Source organism: Pleurodeles waltl, chromosome 3_2, assembly GCF_031143425.1.
Source record: "Pleurodeles waltl isolate 20211129_DDA chromosome 3_2, aPleWal1.hap1.20221129, whole genome shotgun sequence".
In the NCBI taxonomy this organism is placed as follows: domain Eukaryota; kingdom Metazoa; phylum Chordata; class Amphibia; order Caudata; family Salamandridae; genus Pleurodeles; species Pleurodeles waltl.
In genome coordinates this window covers 13,689,386-13,708,146 of record NC_090441.1, presented here as the reverse complement: position 1 = coordinate 13,708,146, position 18,761 = coordinate 13,689,386, and the positions used below count along the sequence as shown (strand labels likewise).

The following is an 18,761-nucleotide window of genomic DNA, read 5'->3' as shown; positions in this document are numbered from 1 at the left end:
TACTGGTGATTACAATCAGCTTGTGGTAGGATATCTACGGAAGCAGGGACGTATGCCTGAGAGCTCCTCGGCAGTGCATCCTACGCCATTGAACCCTTGACCTCACCCAAGCATTAGCATTACAGACTTAATAATGTTTTGGATAATCGAGCAGATCTTGGTGTTGGGGTCTTGTCATCAGTTTTGCATTAACTTGCTCTTTATTTCATAATATTGAGCATATATTTATGTTTATTGTTCAAGTTTTATGATGCATTAAATGTATGGGTGTGCATTATAAAAGCGTTGGTGAATTGCATTTTTTTCTGTTTGTCAAAGGCCTGTTTATTGGGCATACCTCAAAATGTTATAACTTGGACGAGGGATGTAGAGGTAATTCTGAGATGATTTACTGGTAATCTTCACTAATCCTATTCCTACTTGTTCTCTTCACAGCCATTAGAATCTTTTTCAGCCCCCTCCACCACCCCGCCCCCCCTCCCCCCCTTAGCTTTTGACATAGGCTTGGAAATAACAGGAGGATTATGGGACTGCTAACCTCTTTATAGCACCAAGAAGTTTGGCTGGGCGTCATTGCAAAATTCTCCTGTGTACCTTTTCCTGTCTGGGAGACGAGTTCACCTCAAAATATAATGACTGTGATAAGAACGAGTGGGATCAGGAGTAATGAAGTTTGCTGGTAAACTCTCTGACAACGCTTTATTGTCACTGAATGATTTACTAGCCGAATAGCTCTCCTGTTCTTAATTAACTGCACAATGACTGTATGCTGCTCCTGATGCATAGCTGTTCTTCATCACGTACATTTGGAAAGGTTTGTGCTGTATTGGGATGGGACAGTTGGAAAGGTTTCATCTGGTGGAGATTGCTTATTTCAGAGCAGGGGAAAGGCATTATTACATATGAAGGTTTAGCCTACAAGGGCTGCTTCAGATCTGTAGTGGCTCATGAGAAGCATAAGCAATCTTTGTAGCCAGGAAGTCGGGATCACAAATGCAGACCATTTACTCATGCTTCCCAATGTATTCCTTCTTGCACACCATGTTTAAGTTTGCTGAGCTGTTAAAACAATATTACTGTTCTTGTGCAACACAAATTAGAACAAACTATGCCACTATAATGTTTACTGGTTATTTAAATGACCTCCCGTTATCTCTTAAATGCCCTTGTTCTGCAAATCCATCATAATATACCGATTTTTTCATTCCAGTTGTGTCTTACTGATGACTGAAGAAAGTGAGAAAACTTCGTAAAAGCAAGTTTACATAGTAACACTTTCCGAGGAGCGTTTTGCAGGTAATAAGCACAAAAGAGTGTTAACGCTTTCCGGTTACCTGTTAAGTCACAGACCCTTATAAAACAGTGAAGTTAGGATACAGCTGTACCTACTGACACACGATGGCTTTGCAGTAAAGTGAAGGATTCCAAACCCAGTCAATTAGCGCTCTAGTTCTTTATCAGAAAGTCTCGCCGCGTTCTAGTAGTCCTTCCTTAGTTTCTATGGCCCGCATGCTGGCTGGTCGCTGCCCCGGAGCATGCTGGTAGCAGCATGGATGCCTTCGATCTGTTCCGAAAGCTTGGCGCCGGGGCCAAGTTTGACGTGCGGCGCTTCAGTGGGGATGCGGAGCGGTTCAAGGTGAGGTCTCATTTGATTAGGAGAGGAGGTAGAAGGTTGGATATGAATTTCCCCTCTTTTCTCTAAAGGGTTTTCTCTAGTAGGGGACTTGATCGGTTTGAAGTTCTAAGCAGTGCACATGAGCATCCGTGAAGTTTGGGGGCGCACTTGAAGATGGGGCTACTGTTCAGGTCTAGCGTGAGGCGGTCACTTAGTCCTGGCACGGCCGCCGTGGATACTACGCGCGTCTCCTACTGCTATTCTGCTAAAGCGTAAACGAGGGAGCACTCCGCAAAGTCTTCGAGGGATCAGTGAGCACTGAGAGTATATTTTTCTCTCTTGGGGGAGGACTGGGCGAAACGTTATGTGTTGATCAATTAACTATCTAGAAATAGAAATCTAGAAGTACAGGTACACCTTCCCAAAGTACTTGTTTGGTACAGAGAAGTACCCGTACGCGTTCATTAAAAGTATTGGAGCAGTACTATCCCTTCCAAATCAAAGGAGTGCAGTTACTGAGTACTTGACAGTACCTGCCCGTTTAAAGAACCGGTGGTGTCACTGTGAGCGCTGGCAAGTATATGAGCTGACCACCGTCAATTGAGTCAGTAACCAGGCCTTCGCTTGAGGATCTATGGCGACTGATACCACTAAGTACGCTACTGGGTGGATATGAAGGCGATACATAATATGCTTTAGCTGCGTATATGTATCTGCATTACTCTTTCCCTTATTGTCTTTCTCTCCACCCTTCGCTGTGAACCTATGCGTGTGCTACCTTACGTGCTGTCCTTAAAATGTTTATATGGGATGTTGGAGAAGTGGGCGGTTGGCTTTAATGGGATTATGCTACAGAATAAGCTTGTTTAAAGAAGAGTAAAGCATTGTGTTTCTTGCCAAGCCTCGTGCATCACTACAGATACTAGTTACTGCTAATGCGAGTCTTGGGCCTGCGGAGAGCCTGGTAAAGAGAGCACTTTGAGCATTTGTTATGAGAATTCGTCCTATACTTTCTGCTGGCTCAGACAGCCAACAAGACTATAGATGAAATGGAGCCAGGGGGCATGCTATTCTAAACACATTCGATTGAAAGCAGTTTATGTACAACACATGGTTAACGAATTGAAAAACTGCAAGATTGACTTTATTTCGCACTCACATATGATTTACTTACTACAATGACACTGCAGGGCGAGTTAGTGATGATTATATCTGTTAAACTGCCTTAGCCTTGAAGAAGTTCCAGAAAAGGAACGAGACAAGTTGGATCGTTCACTGTATCTGATACTTTTCTCTTAAGAAGAATTTTGAATACATTCTGGTTGATGAAGTACCTACTTCGAATGAACTACAGTGAGTGGAATTCTTCTTTATTAATTGGACTGCAAACAAGTATATGATACAACAGCAATTGTATATCTCTCCCATTGTGGATTAGTTTATTTAGGAGTACAGTTGTTGACCATCTGTTGAGTTAGAGCACCTGTTTACTTACCCAGTGGAAAGTAAGGGATTTGATGTCATTATCGTTGCCCCTTGTTTGTAAATTGGTTTAGTTCTGAAAATTTAACACACAGTTACTTAGTTTTCACTAAATAATTTTTCCTCCAAACATGCAGAGGTGTCATTAGAAGTTTCTTCACATCATGCCTGACAAATCTAATGACGGGTGGGAAGAAATCATGCCTGGCAAAAAACAAATCACATGATTTTATGAACCCAATGTTAATATGGTAACAATTATAGATGGCATCTTCTTAAGACGGAATAGTACTTAGACCTAGTTGAATATATTTTTGTTTCACCTAAATAACAGTCCTTATAATATTTGCCTAACAATGTGCAAAAGTTTTTTAAAAAAAAAGTATTATACCATGATACAGGAATTAAAATAGTGAATTATTTACATTTAAACATATACACTGCTTAAACAAACTGCTTCAGATTTGATCCTTCATGCAACATCGTGCTATAGGAAAGGAGAAAACTAATTGAAAGCATCCCCTTACGGTAGTTTTTAGGGGCAAGAAGAAATTGTTTGAATTACAAATTTATGAAAGAATCAGAGGAAATGATGGAGGGATTTAAAAAATAAAGTTATTATCTACAAAAACTGCAAGTCAACTTAAACAGGGTTAAATCTTTAAAAAGGGAGAACCTTCTGATAAATACAAATATTTGGATTTAGATCCTGTGCAGAATATTGGCATAGAACACGGATCACCAAGAAATCAGTAGTCCTCAATAAATATTTAAGTTTTTAATGTTTCTGTAAAAAAACAACAACAAAAAAAACCTTCAAAGGTACGCTCTGTAACTGCTAATTTGAGAAACCTGAGCCAGTTGGAAGAACTTGCCTTCTGCCATTACCTATAGAACTCTATGCATAGGGACACTGTAAACGTGCACACAGAGCTCCAAAAAACATTTGGCAATACAAATATGGAATTCTTTTGAAGGACAGACTTTCTGGAGTATATTGTTGAATTCTGTAGTGGCAAATAATGTATTAGAAGCATTATCAGAAGCCCAAAACTAAGCATTGCGGAACATGGAGGAGCCATAGAATTTAAAGATCTGAGTTACCCAACAGCTAATGAGAGTAATGTTGAAGTAATACAGTTCCTTGGAATTGACAGGGTACCCCAGAGTATAGAGAGGGGAGATACAATTGTCTTTATGACAAAAAGTGGCGAGATGGATATATTAATCGGGCTTGACAATGAATACAATTCTGAATAAGGATTGTGATCTTAGTATTTTTGTAATTTTTTTCTGCCAGATATGCTAGAACATGGAGATATATTGAGTTAGGCTGCATTTTTATCTGAAAAGCAGTTGGCTATTTTTAGGCAGAAATTTGGTTATGTGTATATCAAAGGTAAATCTCAGTGCCTCACTGTAACTGATGTAATATTTACCCAGTTTGTGCCAGAGGTTATGATAATGCTATCTGCGTTGCTGGCGTTTGCACTGAGGGAGCTCAGATGTTGGTTTTACGTGTTTGATTGTTTTAATTATGTATGGTGAATGCAACAAAGACCAATAAGTGCTATGGCCATAGGCACCAATTATTTAATTAATTCAGATGTTTGAAACTCTATCTGCTGTTGTGCTTTATGTCTATTTGGAATGATTAGCTCATAACTGTGTAATAATAAATAACAGATTTGTAGTTCGACTATTTGTTGTGGCCTCAAATGTTTGTTCCTCTTGTAGCATTTGCACTACCGTGCAAGACCACAAGAAGGGCCATACTAGGCCCGTAGCACACGTCTTCTTGGGGTGGTGATTTGTAGTAACGTTATCCAGTTGCATTTGCTGAATGAAGATATTTGTGAATTTGAAATAAAAAATCATTTTTATGCAACATTTCTGATTCTTGAGGATCCTTTGTAGAGAGTACGTTGTGCAGTGAGAGCACTTTGAGTCAAAAAACTGGTTGGCTTTTTGAAGTGTAATATTTTCATTTCACTCATTAAAATCTCTTTCATAACCTTCCTTTCACTGTTTCTCGCTAATAGCATATTCTCTGTCATTCATCAATATGACATTCTTCCCAGGTATCCCATTGCCTTCTTCTTGTGGAGTGGTATTCTGCTTAAAAGATGTGCAGTGATGTTTTCAGTGCCAAGCACATATTCAGTTTTATAATTGTTCTTCTGATGAGAAAAGAAGTCTGTGAGACATATCCTAACACCACCTTTTTTCCATCTGTTACCACTTGTAAAACTATTGCCTTTCCTGCTCACATCAGTGGTGATGATTCTTTGCTTGAGCAATACCCTCTTTAGGGCAGAGAAGCACAAATTCCTCTAATCAAGTATATTTTGCTTTGTTCTGCAGTCATTGCCTCATTATGTTAAAAAAAAAACAGCTAAATTTAAATTTGGAATAGAATTTGGCTAATCCAAAGAATGGTCAAAAGTTATGTTTATTTTTTTGGGATATTACATGGTGGGGATGGTGTATTTCTGACGTCTATCAAGCTTTCTTGGTTTAATTCCCTCACTAATAACGTTGTGCCCTAGGTAAGGGGATTTGATGGTACGGTGAAGAAAGATCAATAGTGAAAACCACTCCTGCTCCTTTTATAAAGCATAATAACACATTGATTTTAAGTAAACGAAAGATATCTATTAAGATGGTATTATTCAAGTTTCTGAGGTCTGATCTTCTCTTGGGCCCTTCTCGCAAGTGAGTTCACCGGATAAGAAAGTTAGTTCAATAACCCATGCTGTCTGCATGACTTCCACTCATAAAATCATGGGAATGTTCCTGACTTTATGGGCCTTAAATACTGCACTAAATTTTAATATTATCATATGAGTTAATCCATACTTTCCTATCTGACAGAAAACGCTTTTTGAAATGTAACATTTTATGCCAGTGCTATTACTTTCACTAAAACTAGGACTTGTTCTGAGCTGTTGTGTAGGATGATCGCTGGGAGCGCTGATGAATCTGTCTCACAACAGATGGACAGTTTTCTGCCACTGAAAGGTTTCCTTTATTTCTTTTGTTTTTAAATTCAAACATTAAGCTTCTTTGTGCCACCTAGAGCACCTGTCATGCTCCGTAGTTGAGGCACTTCCAGCATCCAACAGCAGGAACAGCGTCCAAGATAGGCAGATGCAGCATTCGGCAGCTCTCTCGAGCTGCCAGACCAGAGCTGAACATTTTCTTCGGGTGCACTCCGAGCGCACTGGATGAAGCCTTAGACCCCCATGCTGAAGCAAGTGAGGTCAGGTACAGGAGGGGTGAGAGAGGCGAGTGAACCAGCAACGTTCAGCTGCGTCGAAGAACTGCCTGACTGGGACTGATTATCTTTGTATTTCGAGTGCACTCCACAATAACTTACACCCCCTGTGTCGGGGAAGTTGAGGGGTGGAGGAGTCTGGCCGTGGCAAAGAAATCAAGCAAACTAACGAAGACATCGCTGGCAATGGGGTGTTTGGTACAATCCTTCCTTCTCTCACTCACCAGCCCGAAGAGACTAGCGGAGCGCAACAGCAGTCCTGGCTTGCCTACAAGGGAAAAAGCCCTCGTTAGCTGTGAGTCTCCAACTGAATAAGGCGGGAAGAATGGGCACAAGATGTTTTGATATAGAGGTATGGCCGCAAGATCTTTTTATATAAAGCAGCACTTATTCACATGAGTACATGTGCGTGGAGGAGAATCTCTGAATCCTTATTATTACAGTGCAACAGCTTATAACCAAAACATTAGAACTGTAGACTTGGGTAAATATATATAATATTTCGGGGGAAGAGGAGTTAGGAATGCTTGTAAAAGGCTACATGCCCTGAAGGGGGTGATAGAAGCCTCCAGAAGCTGCAAGCACCCAGACAATTTCTTCGTGACACCAGCAACATCAGTACCTATATAAATAAGCCCAGCTCTACAGTATTGTATATAGAACCTGGTCAAAAGCCGGCCAAGCTGGGGTGGAAGCGCAGCCTAGAGGTAAGCATTAGACACTCCTCTAGGCAGGGCAATACCCTAGGGTTGTTGCGGAAGTGGCTCGTGTAGCTACGAGTGCGGTTTGCAACACCCTAGGTACACTCTAGCATCAGCTCCTCTCCACAGCAACCAATGAAGCGGTCCTCAAGAGACTCGCTATCGAAGAGTCAGACAGCCAGCCAACCTTTGTGCACTACTAAACATGGTAGCAATACCGCTGGATTGAAAGGCAGCTGACCTAGACCTTTGGGGTCGGAACCTGTTAATGTCTCAATGATCTGACCACATAGGGTGCCAAAGGTCAGATGGACCGCTCTGTGTTCCTTAGAAGCAAGCCTGCCTCGGGAAGAGAGATGGATACTCTCATGTCAGCTGAGGGAATTGGCTCCAGAGGTCCGTAAGCCTCACAATCAACGGCCGTGGTGAAAAACAAAGGAGAGAGCAGGAAAAAGGCAGAAAAGTCCTTGGACCCCCCTGATATAGTTAGTAGTGCTTCAAATGTTCTACTTTGTAACACGTCAAGAACAGGGGAAAAAGCAGGCCCCTTATTTTCAGCCGTGTCTCCTAAGGCACCTGGCAAGGAAACGACCCAGGGGATGAAAGATAATGCATTCTACTTGGAATACAAGACTGAACAAACAAACTGCCATGCCACTCCTGGCTCAGCGTGACCGCCGCAAGTAACCTCAACTACGCCCCAGTCAGCATTGAGTGCAACTTCTGGATATCTTTTGCAGAACATTTGTGCACAAGAGAGTAATAGACAAATTCCACAAGCAATAGCTCCTTCCCCTGAAGCGGAATCCATAAGTAGGGGAGCAGTTTCCCAATTAGTGGACAAGGGCAACACACAAAATCGGTCACCAGACACGAATACTGTCCTTCTCCAGATCAGAGATGACTTCAGTGCAATGAAAATCTCCCAAGAAGAAGCACAAAAATAAACATAACAGCAACTTTGTCATATTCATTCTACTGTCCAACAGCTTACAGCACGGATATCACAGGTCGAGCAGCGGGTCTCAAACCTGGAAGCTGTTAGACCACAGCAAGAGGCACTTTCCTGCAAGCTACAGGCAGAATTGATAGCTCTACAGATTAAAATTGACGATGCAGAAAATATCGCATCTTTCCCTTTGAAGGTTTATGGGGATTTCTGAGGGGCTTGAAGCCGGGCAGACAGTGGGCAGTCTTACTGCGGATTTTATCCATAAGCAAGTATGTCCAGAGGCTGCGACCCAGAACTTACAACTGACAATAATGCAAGCGCATCGCGTTTCTAACAGTCGACTTCCAAATGCTAAATATCCACTAACTGTTTTAGTCAACTTCGGAGATTTTCGCATCAAGGGATGCATTCTTGCTAATGCCATCAGAGATAAAACGTATACGACTTTGGAGAATTATACATTCAAGATTTTTTTCCGATATGTTGGTGGCATCTGCTCGGTGCTGCAGGGAATTAAAAAACATTATTATCACCTTCCAGAATCTAGGGGCTCCCGCCGGCATCGTCCAGCAGTTTAGACTGAAAGTTCTTCACAAAGGACAATCCTGTTGTGTGTTTTTTTTTTTTTTTTTTCAGACAGTAGAATAAGCAAGGTGCTTTCTATCCTCTTTACAACAGCCGAGATGGGGGTGTTGGGAGAACGTGAGATGATTCTTTCAAACCTTGAACCGATGTTATAAGTAACATTGTCTTCATTGTTTATTGTCCTTTCTTTTGGGTCCTTGATACGTTTGATCTTTCGGTCTCCATCTTCGGTTAAGCTATAAGTTTCACTGTGTGACTGTCGGATGCCTTAGGTAGCCTCTAGGTGCTATGTCAAGGCACCATCTTGTAGCTAGCGCAACTAGGATGGGTTGTGGGCTGTGGGGGGGAATAGGAGCTGCGTGGTAAGGGGTGGGGAGGAAGCTCCTAGGTGAGCTCCAGGCAGGGAGGGCTCTAAGGGAGTAAAAAAGAATGAGATAAAAATATTTAATGTAGCTTTACTGTGCATTTTCCCACTGGGGACAATAGGCAGCAACACTATTCCGTATGGACATACCAGCAGATCTAGGTCAGATAAATAGTGTAATAACACAGGTTTCTTTCAGAAGATGGGGACAAGACAACTACCCAAGCTAAATGAGTAGCCCAGCGGTTAGTGCTAAATGTATCGGAGTGGTCTCTTGCAATACTAACGGGATTATTAATTGGATTAAATGTATATCTATTTTATCCAGGATCAAGTCGTTCAGGCCTCAAGTCATATTTCTTCAGGAGATGCATTTGAAAGCTTCTTCCAAGCTACCAAGAGTATCCAGATTTGCCTGTCATGTATCTTACACATCCCCAAATGTGGCGGTCTGGGTGTGGCCATCCTTCTAGCTCGAAACATTCCAGAGGAGGTGATCGGGCAGTGCGGGACCCCAAAGCCAGGTGAATTTTGGTAACTTTACGGGTTTATCATCAAGTTATCCACCTGGTGAGCTTTTATAGGTCCATAGTTGATGAAGCGACGCCCCTTGGAAGAGATCCACAACGTTTTGTTCGTGGGCGACTTCAGTATCAATCAAGATGTCAACCGGGACTGTTCACACCTGACTAAGTATCAGAGTAAGCCTAAATCTGCTCGTTTTTTTAGCCAAGCTAACAAGAGACCTTGCTCTGGTTGATTCTTGGTGGCTGGATCACCCCACCGAGCATGAATTCACGTGCTACTCTAAACACTTTAATTCCGCCTCGTTCATCCACTTTTTCTTAACCTCATATAATTGGATTAGAGACAGAACTGGCATACTTTCAACCCCCTTTTCTGATCACTCTTTTCCCTTTGTTGATCTTAAGATTCTTAGGCTCTTGCAAGAATGACCTTGGTGGTTATTTGATAGGTCCTTATTGACTCTGGAAAACTGGATAGCAGCCATGTGGGTGGAGTTAGAAGAGTTCCTTCAGAGGAATGAGGGCACAGCGCCCACTGCTGCTGTATGGGGGGGGCATGCAAGGACTTTGTTCGAGGTGAAGCGATCTCACATCTAGCTCAGATTAATGGAATTTGATGTGAGGAAATCTCTCTCCTACAAAATGAGTTAGAAGAAGCTCATAGAGCAGACTCTGCGTCATACAAGTGATTCCAAAGCAAACCTGGAAGTCGCAGGTCCAGGACTACAGCAATTCTTTATCTGTAAAGAATTAATTAACCAGAACACATTTCCATCAGCTCCGTGAGGAAAGCGAACATACTGGATGCTTTCTGGCATGGTCAGCCAAAATGAAACAATCATGATGTCATAAATTCTAATTTTGACGCTTAACAGAATCTTGTGGTCTCTGAGCCTGAGCAGATTGGCAAAGTTTTTCTAGATCACTATGCTGATCTCTATCCTTCTAACGTCAATCCCTCGACTGAAGCAATTGATGACTTATTGCGTCCAGTAGAGCTACTGATATTAAGGACGGAGCTACAAGATCTGGTGGGAGCTCTGATTACAATTATGGAAACTAAGGATGCCATGAGGCTCCTGCCTAATACTAAGACATGTGGCAATGACTGCTTGCCAGCCGAATTCGATAAGGTTGTTTCTGGCCTGCTGATAAAGATTTTAACAAAGCTTTTCAACGAATTTTTAGAAGGAGGGTCATTCCTAGCAAGTTCACTAAGACCGTTATCGTAAGCTTCCTGAAGAAAGATAAGCCTCCCACAGACCCCGGTTCATACCGACCCATTAGTTTGTTAATTTGCGACTATAAATTATTCACAAAAATTTTAGCTTTAAGAATTGCACTGGCCGCGATATCAGTGGTACACGGTGACCAAAATGGCTTTTTGCCAGGTAGATCAATGACAATCAACACAAATCTTCTTATCCAAGCAATTGATTATTTCTCTCGCAATAAGATTGAGGCCGCAATAATCATGCCCATTACGGCGAAGGCTTTTGATCGCGTCCAGTGGAATGTTTTGTTTTCTATTTTGCTTCGTTTTCGGTTCCCCTGCCCCCACCCCCCAAGCAGTCCAACTGTTAAGTCTATACGCCAAGGAGATGGCCAAAGTCATGATCACTGCACAGGCGGTGGGATCTCTTCCAATAAAAAGGGGTACTAGGCAAAATTGGCGTATCTTGCCCATTCTTTTTGCTTTAATTTTAGAACCCTTGGCCGCAGCTCTTTGATAAGATCCGCAGATTCAGACCCTGCTTCCAGGTGCCCCCAAACTAAAATTATTCGCTGATGATATGATTCTCTACTTAGGCAATGCTCAGAATATCTTTTACACCTTTAGTAAAATAAACACCATCACCAATATTAGAGGCTATAAGAATAATCAGATGAAGTCTGAGGTCCTGCTATTTCACTGTTTACCCTCAATTTTGCCCATTGACATGCAGCATCACTTTTGAGCCACTAGATCAATAAGGTATTTGGGTATTTGTGTTGCCCATTAATTTTCGGATTTATTTAAGCTTAAGTATACCCCAGTATTGCAAAAGGTGTGTGCAAAACTATTAGGAATGGGGTTTCTGGTTGGCTAAGATAGGCATTTAAGCCAGGCACAACTCACCACTCTAGTCCGTGTAAGAGAGCTACACACCCAAGATAACTCCTGCTCTTACCCCCTTGTTAGCTTGGCCAGAGCAATTAGGCTTATCCCAGAGGTAATGTGTAAAGCGTTTGCACAACACACACATTTCCAGTGACACAAATACACCACAAAAGAGACTCCACATAATATTATGTAAAAAGTATAAAAGATATTGTTCATAAACCGTAGACCAAAACCTCATAAAACTGATTACCTTGCTAACTAGGCAATTGTCAAACATCACACTGAGTGCACGTGTCATCAAAACCCAATTATTGTGCGCATTATACAGTCAACTTATATATTTGCCCACTATCCTGACAGTGCAAGGCATCAGCGACATATCACCATGAACATTGAGGGCATATAATGCAGCATGTATGAATAACACCCCTGGATCACCAATACTGTACACCATAAACTCATCAGTAACAGTATGACTATAACTCCAGGCACACTTGCCCTCTCATTAGCAGGCTTGTGGTAATTCATGTCCACCCTGTAGGGTGCAAAAGCAGCTGCGCGCCTACTATAGAAAATATGGTATTGGAAATGGCCCTTTCTGAAAGTTTACCCCCAAAACTTTGCCTTTCTCCTACTATTTTGATGACCCTCTTTTTGTTGGCTTTAGGATCCTGGGCACTTTACCACTACTAATCAGTGCTAAAGCGCATGTTTTCTCTCCCCCACAACTTGGTATAATTGGTTTACATCTGTTTGGCTTATTTAATTTACTTGTATGTCCCTTGTAAAGTGGCATATCATATACCCATGACGTGTAAATTAAATGCTTCTAGTGGGCCTGCAGCGCAGATTGTGCCACCAACAGAAGTAGCCTTTCAAACATGTCCCAGACCTGCCACATTGACTTGGCAAGTCAAACTACTTGCCAAGGCTAAAACTCCCTTTTTTGCTACACCTACGTCACCCCTAAGGTAGGCCCTAGATAGCCCTATGGGCAGGGTCCTGTTTATGTAAAAGGTAGTACAGATGTCTTTATGTACTACATGTCCTAGTAGTGACAAACAGCCTATTTAGTTTCTCACTAATGTGAGTGCTGCTCAACTCATAGGATGCATTGGAGATGCTTTGACATCTGTCTTAGTAGTATCTTATGATCTATGAGGAATAGTGTGGGGTGTGTAGTATGTTCGGAATGGTAGTGGAAATCCTGCTTATTGGTTTAGGTGGATTTTGTGTTACCATCGTAGAAATGCCACTTTTAGAAAGTGGGCATTTCTCTGTGCTTATAACCCTAGGGCTTTTGCAGCCTGACTCCAATCCACATCTGGGGAAGAGTGACAGCTCCACTTGGTGCATACCTTCCAGTCTGCCATCACACAGGAGGGGCTGTGCATGACAGAAGAGCATCTGTATACTGATAGTCTTCCTAGGCTGGGGAGAGGGAGGATCGTTCACACTTTCCATGCGAATAGGCTGTGTCCTGCCCTCACACAATGGACTGATTACCCTCTATTGATGTCTGGAGACGGGGCTGGTTTGAAAGGGTGTTGTGCTTGATTTGAAAGGACTCCTTTGAAGTTATCCCCTGAACAAAGGCATTTTTGAGTATAAGTAGAAGGGTACTTGCCCCCTGATCAGAGAGGACTTTTGGAGCTGGGACTGATCCGCTGTCAGAGGGACGACTGGACTGCACAAGAGACTCATCTGGACTACCCTTCTGTTTGTTGCTCTGCAGCCTGGTGTCTGCTGGGTGGCACAGAGAACTCATCAGTATTGCTTTCCTGTTTGTTGCCCTGCTGCCAGCTGATTCCCTGATTGTTTTGTTTCTGCTAGGACACTGTGCGGACCTACACCAGATGCTGCTAGGAGGAACAAAGATACTCCGAGGAACCACCATTGGGACTGCTGGCCTTGCTGGACAGGTCTGCTACCGATTGTTGAGTGGCTGAAGGGACTGTCCCCTGACCTTGCTGCCAAATGTGCCAGCCCGCTCTGCGTTTGGTCTGCCCCCTGGTGCCCCAGCACTCTCCCAGGGGTCAGCAGGGGATTCCCCCTGTTACTAGTGCTGCTCCTGGCTCTGCGGCTTGAGAAGCGTTATGTTTTACATTGGAGCACCCTGAATGAAAGCGCCTGCAGAGCGCGTCATGTTTTCCCTCCATCTCGCCTTGTCCGAGAAGAGGATGTGAGGATTGACTGGGCCCCCTGGAGCTCTGGTCTGTCGCAGTAAGCGCGTGGTGAGCTCTGAGATCTGGAGTGACCTCCCCCCCCCCCCCCTCCCCTGCAGGTGAGGAGAGGTCAGAGAAAAGGAAGGAGAGCGGCAGCAGCTGCTGGCAGGCGCCTCTGAAGCTCAGAGGAAGCGAGCACTGTTGAGTACCCCCAGGGCGCAAGCTGGCACCAACTCTGGTGCATTCACGCCACAACCCAGCTGAGGCAAGAGGAGGAGCACTGCGGCCTTCCAGCGCGTACTGGGGAGAAGCTGAGTTACCACCAGCTGTGAGTGCTCCGAGGTGAGAAGGGCCCAGGGAGGTCATTGTGCCCCAACGGGAGCCCTTGGCTTGGGAGTCTTGCCGCCCGGGAAGAAAGGAGCTGTTTTCCCCGAGCCACTATGCTGCATCTTCGTAGGCAGCAGCCCCCTCCCCCTTTTGGAAATTTTGCACCAGGGAAGCCTAGGAGGGTTTCCCTGTCCTTCCCTGCCAGAGATGTGCCTCCCCGTGTTCAGTGCGTAGTGGGATGGGACGAAGACCTCGATGGAGGCCCCATTCGCACTAGGAGAGAGTACTGCTTTGTCAGGAAGAGGAGCGCTGATGCTCCTGCACACCAGGAGAGTGTTTTTTTGGCAATTACCGTGCACCCTCTAACGGAGGTGTGCGGCAACCCACATGAAGTGTCCACAGGGATTCATCACCTGCTGTATATCCGGCTCCGATATGTTTTTTTTTTTTGTTTTTTGTTTTTTGTTTTTTTCCTTAGGTTGGCCAGAATAATTAATACAATCTAAGGGGTGGGCTGAAAGCACAGTAGTCCTCTTTTCATGATGTTCTAGTAACCCTTGTGCATTCTGCATCTAGCTACTACCTGGTGGGCCCTGATGTGGTGATATTTACAGAGGGAGAGTAATGGGTTATGATGTATGCGATATGAGGTTTCACTCTGTGCATCAGCAATGATAATGATGATCTGACAACTTGTTCAGCAGAGTACTAATAACCTAAGTGATGATCTGACAACTGCTTATGTAGCAGAGTACTACTGATCCATGTAATTTTTGGTCTTTTGTTTTATGTGCAATACAGTCTATTCTTATATGACCTGTTGTTATAGAGACTCTTTTGTGGTGTAATTATTCGCTCGCTAGTGTGTTTGTATTGCACGAATGCTTTACACATGACCTCTGGGGATTAGCCTGACTGCTCTGTGCCAAGCTACTGGGGGTGAGCACGGGTTATCTTTGGTGTGTAACTGACTTGCCCTGACTAGAGTGGTGAGTTCTGCATGGCTTAGGTGTCTACCCTAGCCAACCATAAACCCCATTTCTAACACATGGTAATCCCAGATCCTTCGGATCAGTTCTCTCTCGGGGCCCTCCGTCTAGGTTCTGCCCAGCAACGCTTTTTCCTGTCCAATGCCCCCAAGGTATGTCTCCAAATTGGATAAGGGGTGATGGTGTTGGGAAGCGCATACTTTAAGGAGTAGCGGGGAGACCTCACTGGGTCCCCTGCGTACAAGACAGTAAAGTGGGCACTGCGTCCACTGAAATATGTTTGTGGCCCTCATTCATGCACGCATTGGCGATGGAGCCGGCTTATAGACTCGCGTCCACACTGCGGCTTGGGTCGCAGTGGTGAATAACAGCTGAGAGGGGCGCTGCATCGCTTAGCACAACAGCTTCCAAAGTGGATTCCTGCTTGTGCACAGAGCGGGTGGACTCGGTAGTGCATGCTTCATCCACGCTTCCTCGGGCACTGAGGGTGGTCACTGCTGTACTCCTTCTCTCTGGCCCTCTTGGGGGGGGGGGGGCGAGGGGACTGGGGGCAGCGTGCAACTCGGTATCTGTGTCAGAAGGGATGCGCAGCCTCGGGAACAACAGGAGCGCTCACCAAGCACTCCCTGCAGATCAAGAATAATCCTCACCTCACGCTACTTCTACTTGATCCAGACAAGGCAGCAGAACACCTGAGTGCGCACCATGCACTTCTCCCTTGGCACAGCGCTCACCTTGCGCTAGGTGTTGAACTCACAGCAAAACAGGGAGGGGCACACACCACCCAGCACCTGGAGAACAACCGGGGAGCACAAAGATGCAGGGAACTAGCAACAGGCCAGCACATCGGGGCCTTTGATCAGAGTGGTAAACCTTGTAGCCTATCAGGCCACAGGTAATCACAACAAGCAGGTCAGTCCAATGGCGGTTCCTCCTGGCATCATAACAGATCCTTCTGCCAGTGTGCAGTCTGTAGAGCCAGCTGTGTCTGGTTACAAGTCCATGTAGTGTCTACCATCATGGGGTACAACCCATGTACTTAGACTCAAAATGTCTTTGATCTAGAGGGCACTTGAGAAGGACTTTAGAAGTGCAGAACACCCCCTTTTTAATCCCAGCCCTGGCTCCAGACATCAGTAGGGTGTAAACGAGCCCTTTGTGTGAGAGCAGGACACAGCCTATACAAATGTAAGTGCGCCCTCCCAGATGTAATCCTGTTACACTTCCAGCCTCTCTGTGTGATAGCTGTCTGGAAAGTATGCACAAAGCCCAGCTGTCACTCTACCCGGGACATGGATTGGAGTCAGGCTGCAAAAACACAAGAGTCATAAGCACAGTGAAATGTGCACTTTCTAAAAGTGGCATTTCCACAATGGTAATAAAAACATCCACCTACACCAATAGGCAGTATTTCTGTGTACTATTCCAAACATGCCCACGATACTCCTCACAGATCAGAAATTACCACTTACGTACCTTTAAGGGAATTCCCAATGCTAGCCTATGAGAGTAGTAGGCCTCACAGCAGAGAGAAACCAAGTAGGTATTTGTCACTACTAAGACATGCCACACAGTGGAGGCACATGTCCTACCTTTTACCTACACAGCACCCTACCCATAGGGCTACTTAGTGCCTACCTTAGGGGTGACCTATATTTAGTAAAAGGGTAGTTTAAGGCTGGGCAAGTAACCTTAAATGCCAAGTCAATGTGGCAGTAAAGTGAGTACGCAGGCCTTGCAGTGGCAGGCTTGAGGCAGGTTTGAAAGGCTACTTCTGTGGGTGGCGCAAGCTGCACTGCAGGCCCTCTAGTAGCATTTAATTTACGGGCCATGTGTCTACGGGATACCACTCTACAAGGGCCTTATAGGTAAATGAAATGTGCCAAACAGGTGTAAGCCAATCATACAAAGTTTAAAGGAGAGAGCACAGGGATTTTAGCAATGATCAGCAGTGGTAAAATGCCCAGAGTGCTAATGCCAATAAAAAGAGGGACAGAAAAACAAGAGTAGGAAGGCAAAATGTTTGGGGATATCCCTGCAGAACGGAATTGGTCCAACAGATACTAACCAACTGGCATAACCTACCTCTAACAATCATAGGCCGCATGGCTCTTGTCAAAATATCGGTGCCTCCCTTGTTCACCTTATTCTCTAATGTTGTGATCAAAGTTTGGCAATTGTTTTTTGGGGGGGAGGGGAATTGAACAAATCGTACGCTACTTCCTATGACGGGCACTTAAAAAAGGCGCTTAATAAATTATCTACAATCCAGCTTCCCACAGAGGATGGAGGGGTCGCACTTCCACATTTGTGGAAGTATCACCAAGCAGCTTTTCTAGATACTCTGAATCGCACCTCTTGTCAAACTAGCGCAGTGAATTGCTTCAATTTACTATGCATGCTCGAAGTGGGTGTGCAGCTCACCCCCTTCTTGAAAATTCCGAGGCTCCCTAAATACTCTCAATATAAGCTACCACACATCGTATGTAGTAATTTCAGCCAGCTCAAGGACTAATATTAATTCCCCCAGTTACACCCCTCCATGTTACTAAGAGAGTGCAGTGTGATCAGATTGTCTCTCAATCAGAGTATCATCCAGAAGTGGGAAAGGACTGGCTTTTCTAGACTGAATCATTTCCTCTTAGCTGGGCATATAAAATCATGGGGTCAAATATTTTCAGGCAATTCAGGAAAATCACCCATATTATTTCATTTGTATTTTCAAATTACCAACCACATGTGCGATCAAATCAGTCAGTCATCCAGCAAAGGAAAATAAAAGTAAAGCCCATTTCGTGAGCAAACTCCCGGGATTGGAGAATTTATATTGGGTTCTGTATCTTTGCCTCCAAGAGTCACCGCTGATGCAGCGTTACCATCAATTTCACAAATTGAGACAAGATTGACTTGGCCTCTTGGGGGCCGGTACAACCTTATTGCACATAAGGCCGTCCAAGGAGCTAATTTGCAAAAAAAAATAGCTTTCATTTCCAAATGGGCTATATACTGTACCCAGTATTGCCTATCTGGAATCTACGTGTCTTCAGCAGAGGCATGCTTTAGGTATAGACACGCTGTAGGAGACTGGCCTCAAGTTGTGTTTTTCTGCCCCGCATTAGTTTCCTTTTGAACAAAAATGTTTTTCTTCAATTGGAAAAGACTCAAAATCCACATCATGCTAGACCTGTAGGGGGGTTGCTGGGGATACCCAGTACTAGTCCGCATTTAACTCTACAACAGCAGCAGTACTTCTTTATTGGGGCATTCGTTGCTAAGTCACCAATACTTCAAAAGTAGAAGTCCTCAGTGGCTCCCACCTTGAAGACACAGGCCTGCAAAATGATGCTAGTTAAGCAATGGGAAGAGCAGTACGTTCAAAGAATGAGACCATTGAAAAAGTTTAGGCGTATCTGGGAAATGTAGTGGCCGCAGTAAAACGTTTCTCAGCTCATTTTCGATTTATACTTTTTTTTCTCTCTGCCTTTATATATTTATGTTAAGTCATTGAGTGGAATGGTCGTATGTAATGCAATGAATTGTTTGATACCTGATTTGAAATAAAAATAAATAAATTAAAAAAACATTAAGCTTCTACAACCTAACATAGTTATGGAATCTCTTGTAAAAATATCTGGACTTAAGTCTGGTGGTTCCAGTTTCTCACATTATTTTG

General features: G+C 43.9%; 1 protein-coding gene across 2 annotated transcripts in view; it reads left to right on the top strand.

Annotated features, from left to right (window-relative positions):
• The first annotated feature begins 1,407 nt into the window (after window positions 1-1,407).
• The window catches only part of DDX52 (DExD-box helicase 52), an 85,056-nt gene continuing 67,702 nt past the window's right edge, over window positions 1,408-18,761 (top strand). Inside the window, exon 1 of one of the 2 annotated variants that reach the window (XM_069226588.1) lies at window positions 1,408-1,636. In XM_069226588.1, coding sequence (XP_069082689.1) covers window positions 1,550-1,636 — 87 coding nt within the window. In that variant the 5' untranslated portion in view covers window positions 1,408-1,549. Of the gene's footprint in view, window positions 1,637-13,507; window positions 13,530-18,761 lie in introns of those variants that run through there. The other variant, XM_069226590.1, reaches the window with a different exon arrangement.